This window comes from Corylus avellana, chromosome ca7 (genome assembly GCF_901000735.1).
Source record: "Corylus avellana chromosome ca7, CavTom2PMs-1.0".
NCBI lineage: Eukaryota > Viridiplantae > Streptophyta > Magnoliopsida > Fagales > Betulaceae > Corylus > Corylus avellana.
This window is the reverse complement of record NC_081547.1, coordinates 9,206,731-9,219,910: the sequence shown is the minus strand read 5'-3', so window position 1 is coordinate 9,219,910 and position 13,180 is coordinate 9,206,731. Positions and strand designations below refer to the sequence as shown.

Here is a 13,180-nt window from a genome sequence, read left to right as displayed (position 1 = left end):
AAGATCTACTAGAGAGCATAGACCGTCATCCAAATATCCTACTTTAGAATACATTCTACTTAATGGAAAGGGGGAGCCAGAGAGTTTCCAAGAAGTACAATCTCATAAGGATAAAATCCATTAGGTAAAAGCCATGCAAGAAGAGATGAATTCTCTGTAGAAAAATGATACCTATAAGTTGGTAGAACTTCCTAAAGGCAGAAAAGCACTGAAGAACAAGGGGGTGTTCAAGCTGAAAAGGGATAGCAGTGGAAAGCTAGCAAAGCACAAAGCACGGTTAGTAGATAAAAGCTTTGCACAGAAGAAAGCAATGGAGGTCATTCCTTACTCCTTAGTTGTTGGGAGTCTTATGTATGCCATGGTGTGCACATGACTAGACATTGCACATACTGTAGGTAGTATCAGCAGATTTCTCCCAAATTTGGGCAAAGACTATTGGGAAGCTGTGAGATGGATCTTAAGATATCTGAAGGGTGCTTCCAAGTTATGCTCAAGGACGAAGCATATTGATGTGAGGTATCATTGGCTACGTGAGGTGATAGACAAAAAGCAAATGAAGCTTGAAAAGATCCATACAGAAAAGAACCCCTCTGATATGTTGACTAAGGTGGTTCTGACTGGGAAGCTTGAGCTATGTTCCCAGTTAGCTGGTTTAAACTCCATCAATCTAGAAGGTTCTCTTCAAAGATTTATCTAGATGGTTCTCTATCTATCTAAAAGGTTCTCAATTTGTCTTCATCCTCTAGATGGTTCTACCTTGGAGGCCAAGTTCATTCATCTAGATGGTTCTAACTTGGGGGCTAAGTTCATCATCTAGATGGTTCTAACATTGGCTATAAATATCCAAGGGGCCTTATGCCTCAAATGATGATTGAGAAAGATTAACAATAACACACGAGAAGAGAAGCCAGGAGATGAGAGCTTCAGTTATACTCCAGAGGGAGAGTTAAGAAAAGAGTGTTTTAATACACCACTGAGAGTGTATATTAGTTTCAACAGAAGTTGTTTTCTCTCTGTATTAATTTACTCCTGTATTAACTCAAGTTTTACATAACTTAAGTAAACACCACTGTAACAAGTTGTTTATAGTGGATTGATCGGAGTTAGTCTCGTGGATGTAGGCCCACTGCCGAATCACATAAATACTGTGTGTTAATCTATTGCATTTATCATTCCATTATTATTCTATGGAGTTTGCACAACCATTGAGTCAAGGGTGTGTGTCCATCCCTAACATTTTCATGGCTAGTGACCATGAGGTGGTGGCCACACACCACCACAAACAAACCTCTCTCTGTTAAGCTTTCTGCGCCACTGTAAACCCCATTCGGATCTAGCGTATAGAAATACCGATACGAGATAAAAAAACAAAAAAATGCTTTGAATCTTTGTTATTTGGTCCAAGAATTACTCAATGGCTGTGGTTTTTGATTCTGGGTTTGTAATATTTTGCTCTGCTTTTTATTTTTCTCCATGAGAGAGAAATGGTAGTAGAGTAGATAAAGAAATAATAAAAATAAAATAAAGAATAAAATAGAGAATGAGATAAATAGACTGCTAGAGTTTGCATTGAAAAAGTAGTAGGTAAAATAGAGAGAAAAAAGAAAGGGGTAATTACCTTTTACAGGCCTTGACACTTTTCCTCCATGAGCTACCAACTATGACATTTGATCCCATCAAACAACCATCTTATGACAAAAAGCTCTCTTCCTTCAGTCAAATTGATTAAAATTAACGGTAAACGGTCATGTGCAATTTTAAATTTTTTTTTTCCACTTTTGCCCAAATTTTAAATTGTTTTCATTTGTTGGATTAGGGTTTTGGAGGGTATAAGCATCATTTTCTCGATCTAAAGTGAGGGCAAAAGTGAAAGAAAAAATTTAAAATAATACATGATTTGCACATGACTGTTGACCGTCAATTTTAACTCATTTGACTGACAAAATGATGCTTTTGGTCATAAGATGGTAGTTTGATGAGGTTAGGTATTGTAGTTGGTAGTTCATCAGAACAAAAAGTAATTACCCCTAAAAGAAAAGAAAAAGTAGAGTGTTTTTGGTTAGTTAATATAACTAGTGTTGCTAGAAAAGTAGCTAGAGGAGGCAGATTGCAGAAAAATAGTAAATGTTGAAAAGGAATACTAACCGTTTACTAAAAGGGAGTGTGGAGAAGTACCATCTCTTCACTTTACAAATCAATAGCCACGAGGAAAATGATTCTCTCAATTTTAAAATTTCTCAATTTTCTTTATTTAGTATGTTTTAAAGGGTAGTGTTGTCAATAAATTTTAATGATGGTAGTGCATTAAATGCAATATCCTTAAAAATGCACTAAATAAAAGAAATTGAAAGAATTTAAAATGGAAATGATTCTTTAATCGTAAACCGAATTTAGTTTCTTGCAAACAAAACTCTACTGTCTTTGTACATGAAATCAATATAATAACGAATATTACCGAACAATAACAGATATAGACATTCGTGCTCGGTGACCATAAATGCATTAAAACTAGGGCTCTCGCTTCCTCAATCTTGCCTTCGCTCCACACCCTAGCTGCGTACGGCAAATCCTTTGCTGCCTGGGAAGCAGCCCGCTCCGTCTAACTCTGCTTCTTGATACAAAAGTCTGGCTCAAGGCTGGTTTTCTTGTGTTCTAAAAATACCAAGCCAAGCGTGAATACCTTGCTACTGGGTTTTCCTGGTATCCCTCTTGATTTTCTGTTTCTGCTTGTATCTTTATCTCACCTACTAAAAAAAAAAAAAAAACAGAATACCAAGCAAACAGGCTTTACACACACAAACGCACATGCAGAGAGAGAGAGAGAGAAAGAGAGTCAATTGAGGCTATGATAAAAACAAGGGTGGGGGAAGGATAGAGGAGGAGGCGATGGCAAAAGTCCTTTGACACATCGAAAGATGTAACCCAGAAAAGCAAAAACAAAACTATGCTTACAGGTCACTTGCTAAACAGTAGGAGTATTTCCATCTATGTACATGAAAGACTAGGGAATGTTTCTTGCAAATGAGGTTTCCAGTAGAAAGAAGGGATAAATCTTAGATAAGAAGTAGTGGGTTTGGGCAGCCTCATGTATGTGTCAATGGGTAGTGAGCAACCCTTGAGGCGGCATTCGCCAAGACAGTCCCAACTCATTCTGGAATATTAAAACGCTCCCTGATGCAGCAGAGCTTTTCTATTCATTTTCAACATTTAGCCTCACTTCAGTGTTGCCAAAATGCTCAGTCATCAACTTCAGTGTTGTAAATAAAACTTGGAAACATGGCCGTGATGTCCCTGTCAAATGGAAAATCAAAAAAAAAAAAAGTAGGTTTAGAGTTTTGAGATAACTTTGTGTGATACAAATAGTAGTAGGCATCTTGTATGAGGGAAAGCTTGATGGTTAAATACCAAAGAATGCTAGTGTGTATATATATATATATTCAATTCAAGTATATAATAACACCCATTTATAGCAGAAAGCCTTCTGCAATACAAAATCCATGGACTTCCCTAGATTATGCCCAACGAAATTATAGAGAATATAGCAAACTTTACTGACAGGTAACCATGAAGAGCAGAATCAAACTTAACAGACCTTCAATTCAATAAAACTATCAACTTGTTGATTTGACATGAATTTTATGCTCCATTAGATTGCCATAATGTTACATAAATAAACAGAACTTCCCATTTTGCTATTCTGCCCTAACTTCAACTAGTGAATAATATCCAATTTTCCATAATCTTTCCCATCTTTCTCAGAAATCCAATAGAGCAACAAATCACATTTATATACTGAGGCAACTTCCATAAGAAAATAAACCATGCTCCTAAAGAAAAAGAAAAAACAGAGGTACATGGTACAGGCTATTCAATATCAAATGTTTAGTTCATATTCTTATAAAGTATTCAGTAATTTCAGTGTAAACAAGAACCGAATACTGGGTTTAAAAAAGAATTTGAATAACAGGGATTTTCTAACAAGTGATTTTTTGGACAGGAAAAGTAGAGGTCATGCAGACAATAAATTTTCAGTAGTTATAAACTTATAATGGTATTGATGATAATGATAGTAATGAAGTTAGCAATATTGAACGGAAGCAAGTGAGATACTTTAAATAATTAAGTGTCATGTTCTTCAGAAGTGTCGGGTGCCGAACAACAAAAGCCTTCCAGTCTTCTTTGCTAATCTTGCCATCCAGATCAGTATCAGCATCAACGAATGTCTAAACAAGTGAAGAAGTCACTGTAAGTGCACAATCTCAAAGATGGAATGTTTAAAATTATATAATTTTTTTATTATAAAATAAAAAATAAAAAATAATAATTGACATGGAATCCTTGCCTTATCAATCATAGCTTCAAGATTTTCATTTGACATCTGTATACCAGATTCAGAAAGAATGGCAACTACCATTTGTCTAACCTGAAAGCAGATACATCAGAAATGACTAAAAAGTAAAATTGACGGTTGGGGAAACACTAGCACGTTCCAATGAGTAAAAATCATAAGCAATAACTCGCTACAATCACATCTTTCACCAGTTTGAAGCAAAAAATAGACCAAGTATTATCAAGGGAATACGAGTTGTACCATCAAAAAAGAGTTCCATTTAACCTCCAAATGAATTTGAATATTCATATTATATGTTTACAACATTGTCAGTAAGAGCTTACCCATACATAAAACACATTTTCAGTTTGCAGAACAGTTGATATAAGTCAAACTGTCAAAGAGACACATAAACCACCTTCTTTACCAAAGATTTTTTGTTTTTTGAATGAGAAAAGTAAATGATATTACTGAGTAAAGACATCAACAACTTTGACATCCATGTTTTAAATAATTTTATTTGTAATAAACCAGCTCAGAACTTATTCATAGTACACATCAGAGCTACTCACTTCTTCCTTTTCGATATATCCAGTCTGTCTCAAATCATACAACCTAAATGCAACTGCATAAAACCCAAAGGAGAAAACAAAATCAATGGATTTCAATCAAAAAAGAAACAATTTATGATGGCATAAATTAAAACTTCTACTGACAATCAGTTTTGTCCTCCACAGGAGCACGTGGATGGAAAACACTAAGTGCACGAACAAACTCCTCAAATTCAATGACCCCATCTTTCTTTTCATCAAAAAGATCAAATACCTAGATAAGAATGGGTAGCGACTGAATTAATTAAGTGATTCATAGATCACATCACCAATAAAAGTGATCAATCTAACTGAGCATGGGAAAGAATATCCTGATCATTAGGGTTAAGCACGAATGTGACAGTAAATTTACTCTGTCCAGAAAAAGATTCTTGCCCCCTGGAGTTGTGAATATTGCCAATTGGAGTTCTTCCTTCAAATGATAAGCAACCAGAAAGGATTACAAATTTAGAATCTGGTTAATTCGGATTATATAATTCTAAAATTGCAAGCTTCCATCAAAGCTCAATCATTTCAGTCAATGCAATATATATACATATATATATAAAAGTAACCAGTCACTGGATGAATACAAGGAAAAAAAAAAACCAATAAATATCTCATGATAATCTTATATTATTGCTTCAGAATGTGTCTTAGTTAATCTACCACATATATAAATAAAACACCTACCTGTCCTGCTCCCAAATAGGCAAATAATTTCTATGGATCGGATCCAACTATATATAAACCAAATCGATCTCACAAGAGCAATGAAATGCATCACAAATCCTCATTCCAACTACTATGGCTTACTACCTTTCTTTTTCACTTTAGCATGATAAGTCGTGACAATTTAGCTAAGAAAGAATTAGGATTACCGTTGTAACAATGATAGGAAGGATTTTCTGCAATCCCAATATGATTAATCTTGAGAGAGGCATATAGCCGCTTATCAGAAGAATTCAGTTTGTTCCTATAGCAAATATTCATTGTATAATAACACAAAGAAGAAAAAAAAGCATAGATTGATGAGAAAACAGAATCACACACAGAACCAGAGCTACCTTGTGTATGAGACCATCGTCAATCATAAGACTACTCAACTTTTTATACAACTCGCGCAATGCCTCGATTTCATTGACAGTAACTGCAAGCAGATGAGCACAAGATCACCGAAAATATCATTCCAAAACTAAGGACCAAATCAAACAGAAAACAAAATCTCATTCCAACAACACCAGCGCAAAGAATTGGACGCACATGGAGTTGTGCTAGCGAGACGGACGACGTCATCAAATGAGTAATAAAAGCAGTTGCGTGGACGTCCGTGACCAAAGCATTGAGCTATGCTGAGTATTAGGGCTTCAATAAAGCCCATGAATGGTCCTACCACGGCACATACCGGGCGGCATATCATCTGTGACCATACTTTCTGATCGATTCACCAATCAAACACCAGCATTAAACACAACTTCAGAGAGAGAGAGAGAGAGAGAAAGAGAAAGAGAGAGTACCAGACAACTGCGAGAGGAATCCGTTTCGATGAGAGAGAGTACCAGAGAACTGCGAGAGGAATCCATTCCTATAGGAGACGAGAAGTTCCCTGTTGTGTATATGTCTCGAGCTTTCAACTAGGAAACCAATCCTTTGAGTCTCTCTTCAATGGAAACGCGCAACACAGAGAGAGAGAGAGAGAGAGAGAGAGAGAGAGAGAGAGAGAGAGTTTTGCAGCAATGGCTGAAGTAGAAGGAAGAAGTTAACAGCACGCCATTTGTAACGTTGATGGAGCCATTCTGTCGAATTCATTCCAGTGGGCCACGCCATCATTTGTCCAGATAGACATTTCAATTATTTTGTTGTCATTATTAGTAATAGTAATTTAGTTAATATACTCTCACTTTTACGCTCATTTATATAGCATTAAAAATTACTAATAAGTTTTAAATATAATATTATTTTTATAACCACATTAAAAAATGTGTGTAACGACGTTTGTCTTGTGTGAATCATAGGGTAGGAGACAAAAGTTTGCAAATTAAAGATGAGTTGTTGATATTTTTCTAATGTTTAACGAGCAAAAACAAGCATCTGTTAAGATGAGGCTAAATTTATAATTAAGGTAATAAGGTAATCATTGAGAAAGAATTGTCTCGTGGGTTGAAGTGGGCGGGGCCAAGCAAGTGGATCTGGTGAGCCCTCTTGTCATTATCACATCATGACCACCATTACATGAACAAATATATATATATTAAGTGCATCTATTCAAATCAAAAGAAATTACAAAAGAAAACTATAAACAGAAAGCATATACAAGTTTAACTGAAAAATTCAATCCAGATAGATTATTAATACCTTAATGAATTAGAAGGATATCATAAAAGTGGAAGGCATTAGCGAATGCAAACGATGAAAGTTACGGCTTTCTATGATAGATAAAACCATCTGAAATAAGAAAACTCCTAAAAACTTAAATCTGGACAAATTTTCAAAGAAACTGTGAAAATTAAGTAGAAAAAAAAAAAAAAAAACAAAGGAATACGGGTTTCCTTTACAGACACAGAGTCTGAGGCCTAACTGATTAGGATTATTTTTAAAAACCCAATCCAAACAGACCCCTAGCAGTAGCACCTCAATGAACTGAAAGGAGACCAAACATGTGAAAAAAAGATAGCCTACACAGACACAAAGTCTAAAGCTCAACCGGTTCGAGTTATACAGAAAGCAACACAACAACGGAACATAATGGAAATACAAAACAAAAAGCAGGAAAAAAACTCTAAGCCCAAAAACCAGCAAGACCAAAAGCGGAGGCGAAGACGGAGACATGGATAAACAAAAAAGACTATAATAGGAGAAATTTGTGCCAATTTTGTAAAGCTTATATAGCATTATTCATCTCAACTATGATGATTTGACAGTGAAAATCAATAATTTTTTTTTTATAATTTTTTAATTTAAGAAAAAAGATGAAGGACGAGTAATACTATTTAGTAAATATGTGTACAATTGACATACAACTAAATGATGTGATAATAAAAATCAGCCTTTAAATTCGTACTTTGTAAAAAAAAAAAGTACTAATCCAAAGACCGATTATTACTACCACATCATTCAGTTGTATAGTAATTATAGAATCTACTAAATAAAATTATTCAATATAAGCACATGATGATTTGCTTGCTCTACACAAAGTCGCCAATATATATTTTTTGATTTTGAATTAATAGGTTACTTTCTTTCTTTCTTTCTTTTTTCCTCATCGCTTTGCAAACTTAATATATATTCATTACAATCGATAAGATGTACAAGTTATAATAGAAAAATAAAAAATACATGTAAAAATTACTGATCGTTCAATAATATTTACATCAATATATGGTTAAGAATAGGCTAAATTTGAACAATGAATTTCTAAGAGATTGAATTCTGAGTATACGTGTAATTATGTAGTAAAAACAGGTGGCAGCAATAATGATCTCCGGCCCTTCACCGGAATTGTCGTGTCGGGAAAATTACCCTCGTTGTCTCCCAAATCCTCCACACAACCATCTTGTCTTACATACACAGGGTACGTCACCAGGTGCACACCTTCCATGTCCACCACTTGTTCACCGATGTAAATCCGCCACATTTGATCTCCGATGGAGCGCATCTTCTGCACACATTCCAGGCTTTGGGGCTCCGATCGGAACAAATCCTCGGCGCCTCCGGTGTGCTCGAACCACAGTGACATACGGTAGGCGTGAATATCACCGCCGCTCATCTTGTCATCGCCGTTTTTGGACTGGTAGCATCCTATTGCAATCTCGGTGTCGCGTTGGCCATCCATGGATCGTTGATTCACGTTTGCAGATCCTATCAGAATGTATAGGTCGTCCACTGAAACATAAATAGAGCAAAAGTCAACAAATACATTATTTGTCATTAATTATATGTTTGCCATTTTGCACCTTGTTATGTACACAATCAAATGTATGTATGTGACCTTTACAAACAAAGAACACTTGTATAATTCTCAAATTATTCAATACAAATACCAATCTAGAAATAACTATAAAAAATAAAAAATAAAAAATAAATAAATAAATTAAAGAGGGTAAAAATTTGATTTTAAAAATAATTATAGAAGTATTTTTTAAAAAAAATTAGGAAACATTTTGCGGCTTGGGGGACGGAAGCTCCACCCCCCCTTAGTGATTCCGCCCCCGGTAAGTAGGGCTTCTATTTCTAATATTTCTAATACAAGATTATGAAAGTTTCATCCCATTGCAGCAATAGAATTGTCCTACGACACTGAAATGGGGTAGAACATTTGAGTCTCACTTGTTCTGACTATCTGAATACTTGTTCAATCAGGTAGAGAGCTTTTACACATAGAATTACGTATTCTATTATAATGCAATAAGATTGTGCTATTGCACGAATTCCGTCCCTATCTCTTTCCAATTAGACTCCTTGTGTTGGATCCATAGTTTTTGGGGATTGGATCCCTAGCAATTTTTAAAAAAAAATTGTAGATTTTCAAATTATGTAATTTAAGCCGTTTTTAGACAACGAAACACTTGAAAAATGTTACCCATTAAAAATGTGGCATATTATTTAGAAAACCAAAAAACAATTACCTCCCAAAAATGTTCATCTTCACTTTAATATAGACATTCATTCTTCGTAAGATCAAAAGACAAAATTTGGGTTAAAGTTTTTTTACAACAAAAAAAACAAAAACTTAAAGAAAATATACTCAATTCTCAACTTGAATATATCACATTTTTAATAGGCGACATTTTCAAGCATTTCGATGCTTAAAAACAACCAAAATTGCGTAATTTAAGAATCTACTATTTTTTTAAAATTGTAGAAGATCCTAATCCAGTTTTTGGAGATGATGTAAGTTGTTATATACAATAATATAATATTGATTATGTATGGAGAAAGAAGATTGATAGCCATACCTATCATGATCTTGGAGTGCACATAAACCATGAACCTCCTATGCTTTTGAGCGTTCCAATATTGTGTCCCCGGGTGAGGAGAATGTGGAGGATGAAACTCCTCTTTACCCTCCTCTTCTCTATTTGCCAGGCAGAAGAAATTCAAGTAGTCTCTGGGGTGCCCCGGCTCTCCACTTTCTTTTATTGCTTCTGCGATCAACTTGTACATCATCGACATTGTTTCTCTTGTCCAATGCAGAATATCATGAACAACTTCACTCTCCGGCGCCCCTTCTGGCCACATTGGCATCACAATATAAACTGCAAACCTCTCCTTCGCTTTGATCTTGTTCACCACCTTGAGAGCAATCTCAATGGGGATCAAATTTCTGCACCCACAATGTTGATCCTTGTCCCACAAGCGACACCCACCAATGAAATATTGGTTCTCAATGTATATAAACCTCTCTGCTCGCCTTATTGCTTCTACATAGGCTTCATGGATGCTCTGCTCAACGGTCAACTTTTTGAACATTTGGGTAACCGACAAATGGTCGATTGATCGAAATACTTGAACTTTCCAATTCCTCTCGGAGGAAATACTGCTGAGAAGATTTGATAAGGTGGATGTGGGGACTAGCAAAGAAGGGTCAAATTGCTTTCTCCATCGTTGCTCGAAATTTGTCAAAACATCCCAAGCCGCCTCGCCGGTGATGCAGGCGTGAGCATCATGCCATGGCTCCCTTGGCCCGCCTCTGTCGAGGCTCGCTCCGGCAATACTTGTCTGGTAGAAATCATGGCAATGTGATTCTGTTTTGAGCGCGTGAAACACGGAATGTTTTTCTGTGTCGTAGCGGCCATCGCAGAGATCTAATCCGCCAACAAAGCTCGTGATTTCTCTTTTGCTGGGGCTAATGTTTGAGCGGGTGTCAACGGTTATGGTTTTCTGATGGTGGGAGAAGATTGGCGGGGATTTGGGGTGCGATCTCCGGCTCAATTTGCATACTACTTTGGTGTGTGAGAAGTAGGCAAAAGCATCTTCGTCATGGGTTCTCATTAGTCCTTCGTTCTTGATAACTGGAAGGGATGTTTCATCGTCCCAAACCATAATTCTTACTGCTACACCTTCCTCTGCTTTCTGCTTCAACAATTCACCAAGCTTTACTCCTCTTGCATGTGGAATTTCAGTTTCTGAATCCCGCACCTGCTTAAAAGCATGTTAGCTAGCCTCCTATAGGGAAAATTTGGGGTATACCGCCTTAAATTGTTTTTGTAATCATACTCTCAAAGTTTAAAAATTTACAATGTCGAGTTATCATATTTTAGCTATTTTAGTAGACTCTCATACGACTACCACACAATTATGATGATGTGTCAGTTAAAATCAACATTTAGATTAACAAAGACTTTAAAAAAAAAAAAAAAAAAAAAAAAAAATCAATAGTTGATATTCATGGGCACATAATCATAATTGTATAACAGTCACATGATAGTCTACTAAATATCATTTCTCCTTTTAATTACACCCGGGCTATAAACGTGTAAAATGTCCCTTATGCCCCTATACAATTATAAAAATATAAAATTATCTTAAATAATTACATTTTTTTAAAAAAAAAAAAGAAGCAAAATTCACGACGGTCAGGTAGGCAATATTGCAAATAATATATATATATATTAAACAAGCGTATTTTTGATATTTTAGCATCCTCTATTAGAATTTAACAAAACAATCCTAACGAAGGGGTAATATTGCAAAATTATAAACATAAGAACTTGTTATCGCAAATTTTTAAACTTTTAGGAGTAAATTACAAAAGTGCTTAAACATTGGGAGGGGTTTTCAATTCCCTGAAAATAAGAAAAAGTAGATGGGTTTTCAATATTTACCAGCACCAGCTTAGGATTGAAAGACCAGCCTGCAATGTAAATCAAGTGCTTTGCACCCTCAATGGCTTTGTACACATCCTCCCACAATCTTCTTGGAGGAAGGAATGGAGGTTGGAAGGTGGAGAGATGGTGAGCGTCCTGATAAAGCGTGACATGGCAATTGGACCGTTGCGGGAATGAGGCGCTCCTCATCCCCTGGAAATCTCCATTGCTAAGCATCTTTCTCCAGCTTGGTTCAAACGCCGCCGGTTTAAACCACAACATGAATCGCAGTTTGAGTTCTGGATTTGGCCTTCCGTTCTCCATGAGCAGAGGAAAGAACCCATTAATCAAACTCGCTTCGTTGAGAATCTGATGGGCCTGGATGATTATCTTCCCCAAGATGCAGAATGATGTTTTCATTGTGATTGTAATGGTCGTCTCCGGTGGATGCGCGCAGAGGATTTGAAAGTTCTCGTTCCAAACGCGGTCGTGTTCGTGGCTGGTTTGTGCTTCCTTCTTGTCATCTATCTCTATCGTCACATACGCAGGCTTTCCCCTTGCAAATAAACACTGCAAAATGATACATACATAAATGCATACATACATACATACATACATAAATAGAGTTATTGTAGTACATACGTTGAAAGGAGATGGTGGTGTGTAGGGTGTGGCATGGACGATGGTAGCTTCAAGTGTTCCATGGAGAAAGCTGTGCTTTCCCTCCATTGCTGCAGCCTTTAAAAATACGCTCGATCTTCAGAGACACAGAGAGAGAGAGAGAGAGAGAGAGAGGGAGATGTGTCGTGTCATGTCAATTCATGTCAATGTTCTGTACTTATAAATGTTGCTGCAATTGGAGAAGCAACAAAAGACTTGGAATGCAATAGACTGTGTCGGCGGTTGGAAAAACTTGTAAAATTTTCCATCTCCATTCTTCAAGTCTATCTATCACACGTTTCTACTTCAAATGGAAGTTTCTTAAACTCAAATCACACTTTTCCTGGCCACAAGAATGACATCAATGGCTTGCATATATATATATCTTAATTAATAATTAACAGATTTGTTAGGCATAGGTGACATCTTTACCGATTCAGCTCTGACCAGATCACATGATCCATAAACAAGTAATTAGGAACTTGCATGGCTCATTAGATTTATGTGGGTGAGGATGGACTATATGATGATTGATTGGGTCAAAATTAATTAACATACGTGACCATATATATATATATGTGTGTGTGTGTGTGTATTGGGTTTCTCCAAATATTTGGTAAGGTCTAGAAGCTACATATATGTAGCTTTACGGGTAAGTCAGTGGATATATCTGATAAATTCTTAGTGCTGATGCCGTATATCCTCATCACCGTGATCGTATATGCCAATATTAGTGGGACCTCAGCGTGTGCAATTTGCAAATAAAATTAGTTAAGGCTGGCGCATTCCTCCTA

The 13,180-nt window shown here is 36.2% G+C and overlaps 2 protein-coding genes across 3 annotated transcripts; both read right to left on the bottom strand.

Annotated features, from left to right (window-relative positions):
• Positions 1–2,818: 2,818 nt before the first annotated feature.
• Positions 2,819–6,646, bottom strand: LOC132186076 (calcineurin B-like protein 10). Of its 2 annotated transcripts, XM_059599862.1 has the most exons (9): positions 6,438–6,646; positions 6,184–6,355; positions 5,988–6,070; positions 5,294–5,353; positions 5,047–5,155; positions 4,903–4,955; positions 4,343–4,423; positions 4,111–4,223; positions 2,819–3,291 (listed from the first exon to the last, which is right to left on the bottom strand). In XM_059599862.1, the coding sequence occupies exons 1-9, from the start codon at positions 6,501–6,503 to the stop codon at positions 3,237–3,239; spliced, it is 792 nt and encodes a 263-aa protein (XP_059455845.1). In that variant the 5' UTR covers positions 6,504–6,646; the 3' UTR covers positions 2,819–3,236. The 2 variants fall into 2 exon arrangements, with proteins under 2 accessions (XP_059455845.1, XP_059455846.1); XM_059599863.1 differs by lacking the exon at positions 5,294–5,353.
• Positions 6,647–8,292: 1,646 nt separating this feature from the next.
• Positions 8,293–12,480, bottom strand: LOC132186073 (phospholipase D alpha 4). Its single transcript, XM_059599856.1, has 4 exons — positions 12,369–12,480; positions 11,745–12,296; positions 9,876–11,058; positions 8,293–8,802 (listed from the first exon to the last, which is right to left on the bottom strand). Exons 1-4 carry the CDS (start codon positions 12,453–12,455, stop codon positions 8,366–8,368), a joined length of 2,259 nt encoding a protein of 752 aa, XP_059455839.1. The 5' UTR covers positions 12,456–12,480; the 3' UTR covers positions 8,293–8,365.
• Positions 12,481–13,180: the final 700 nt, after the last annotated feature.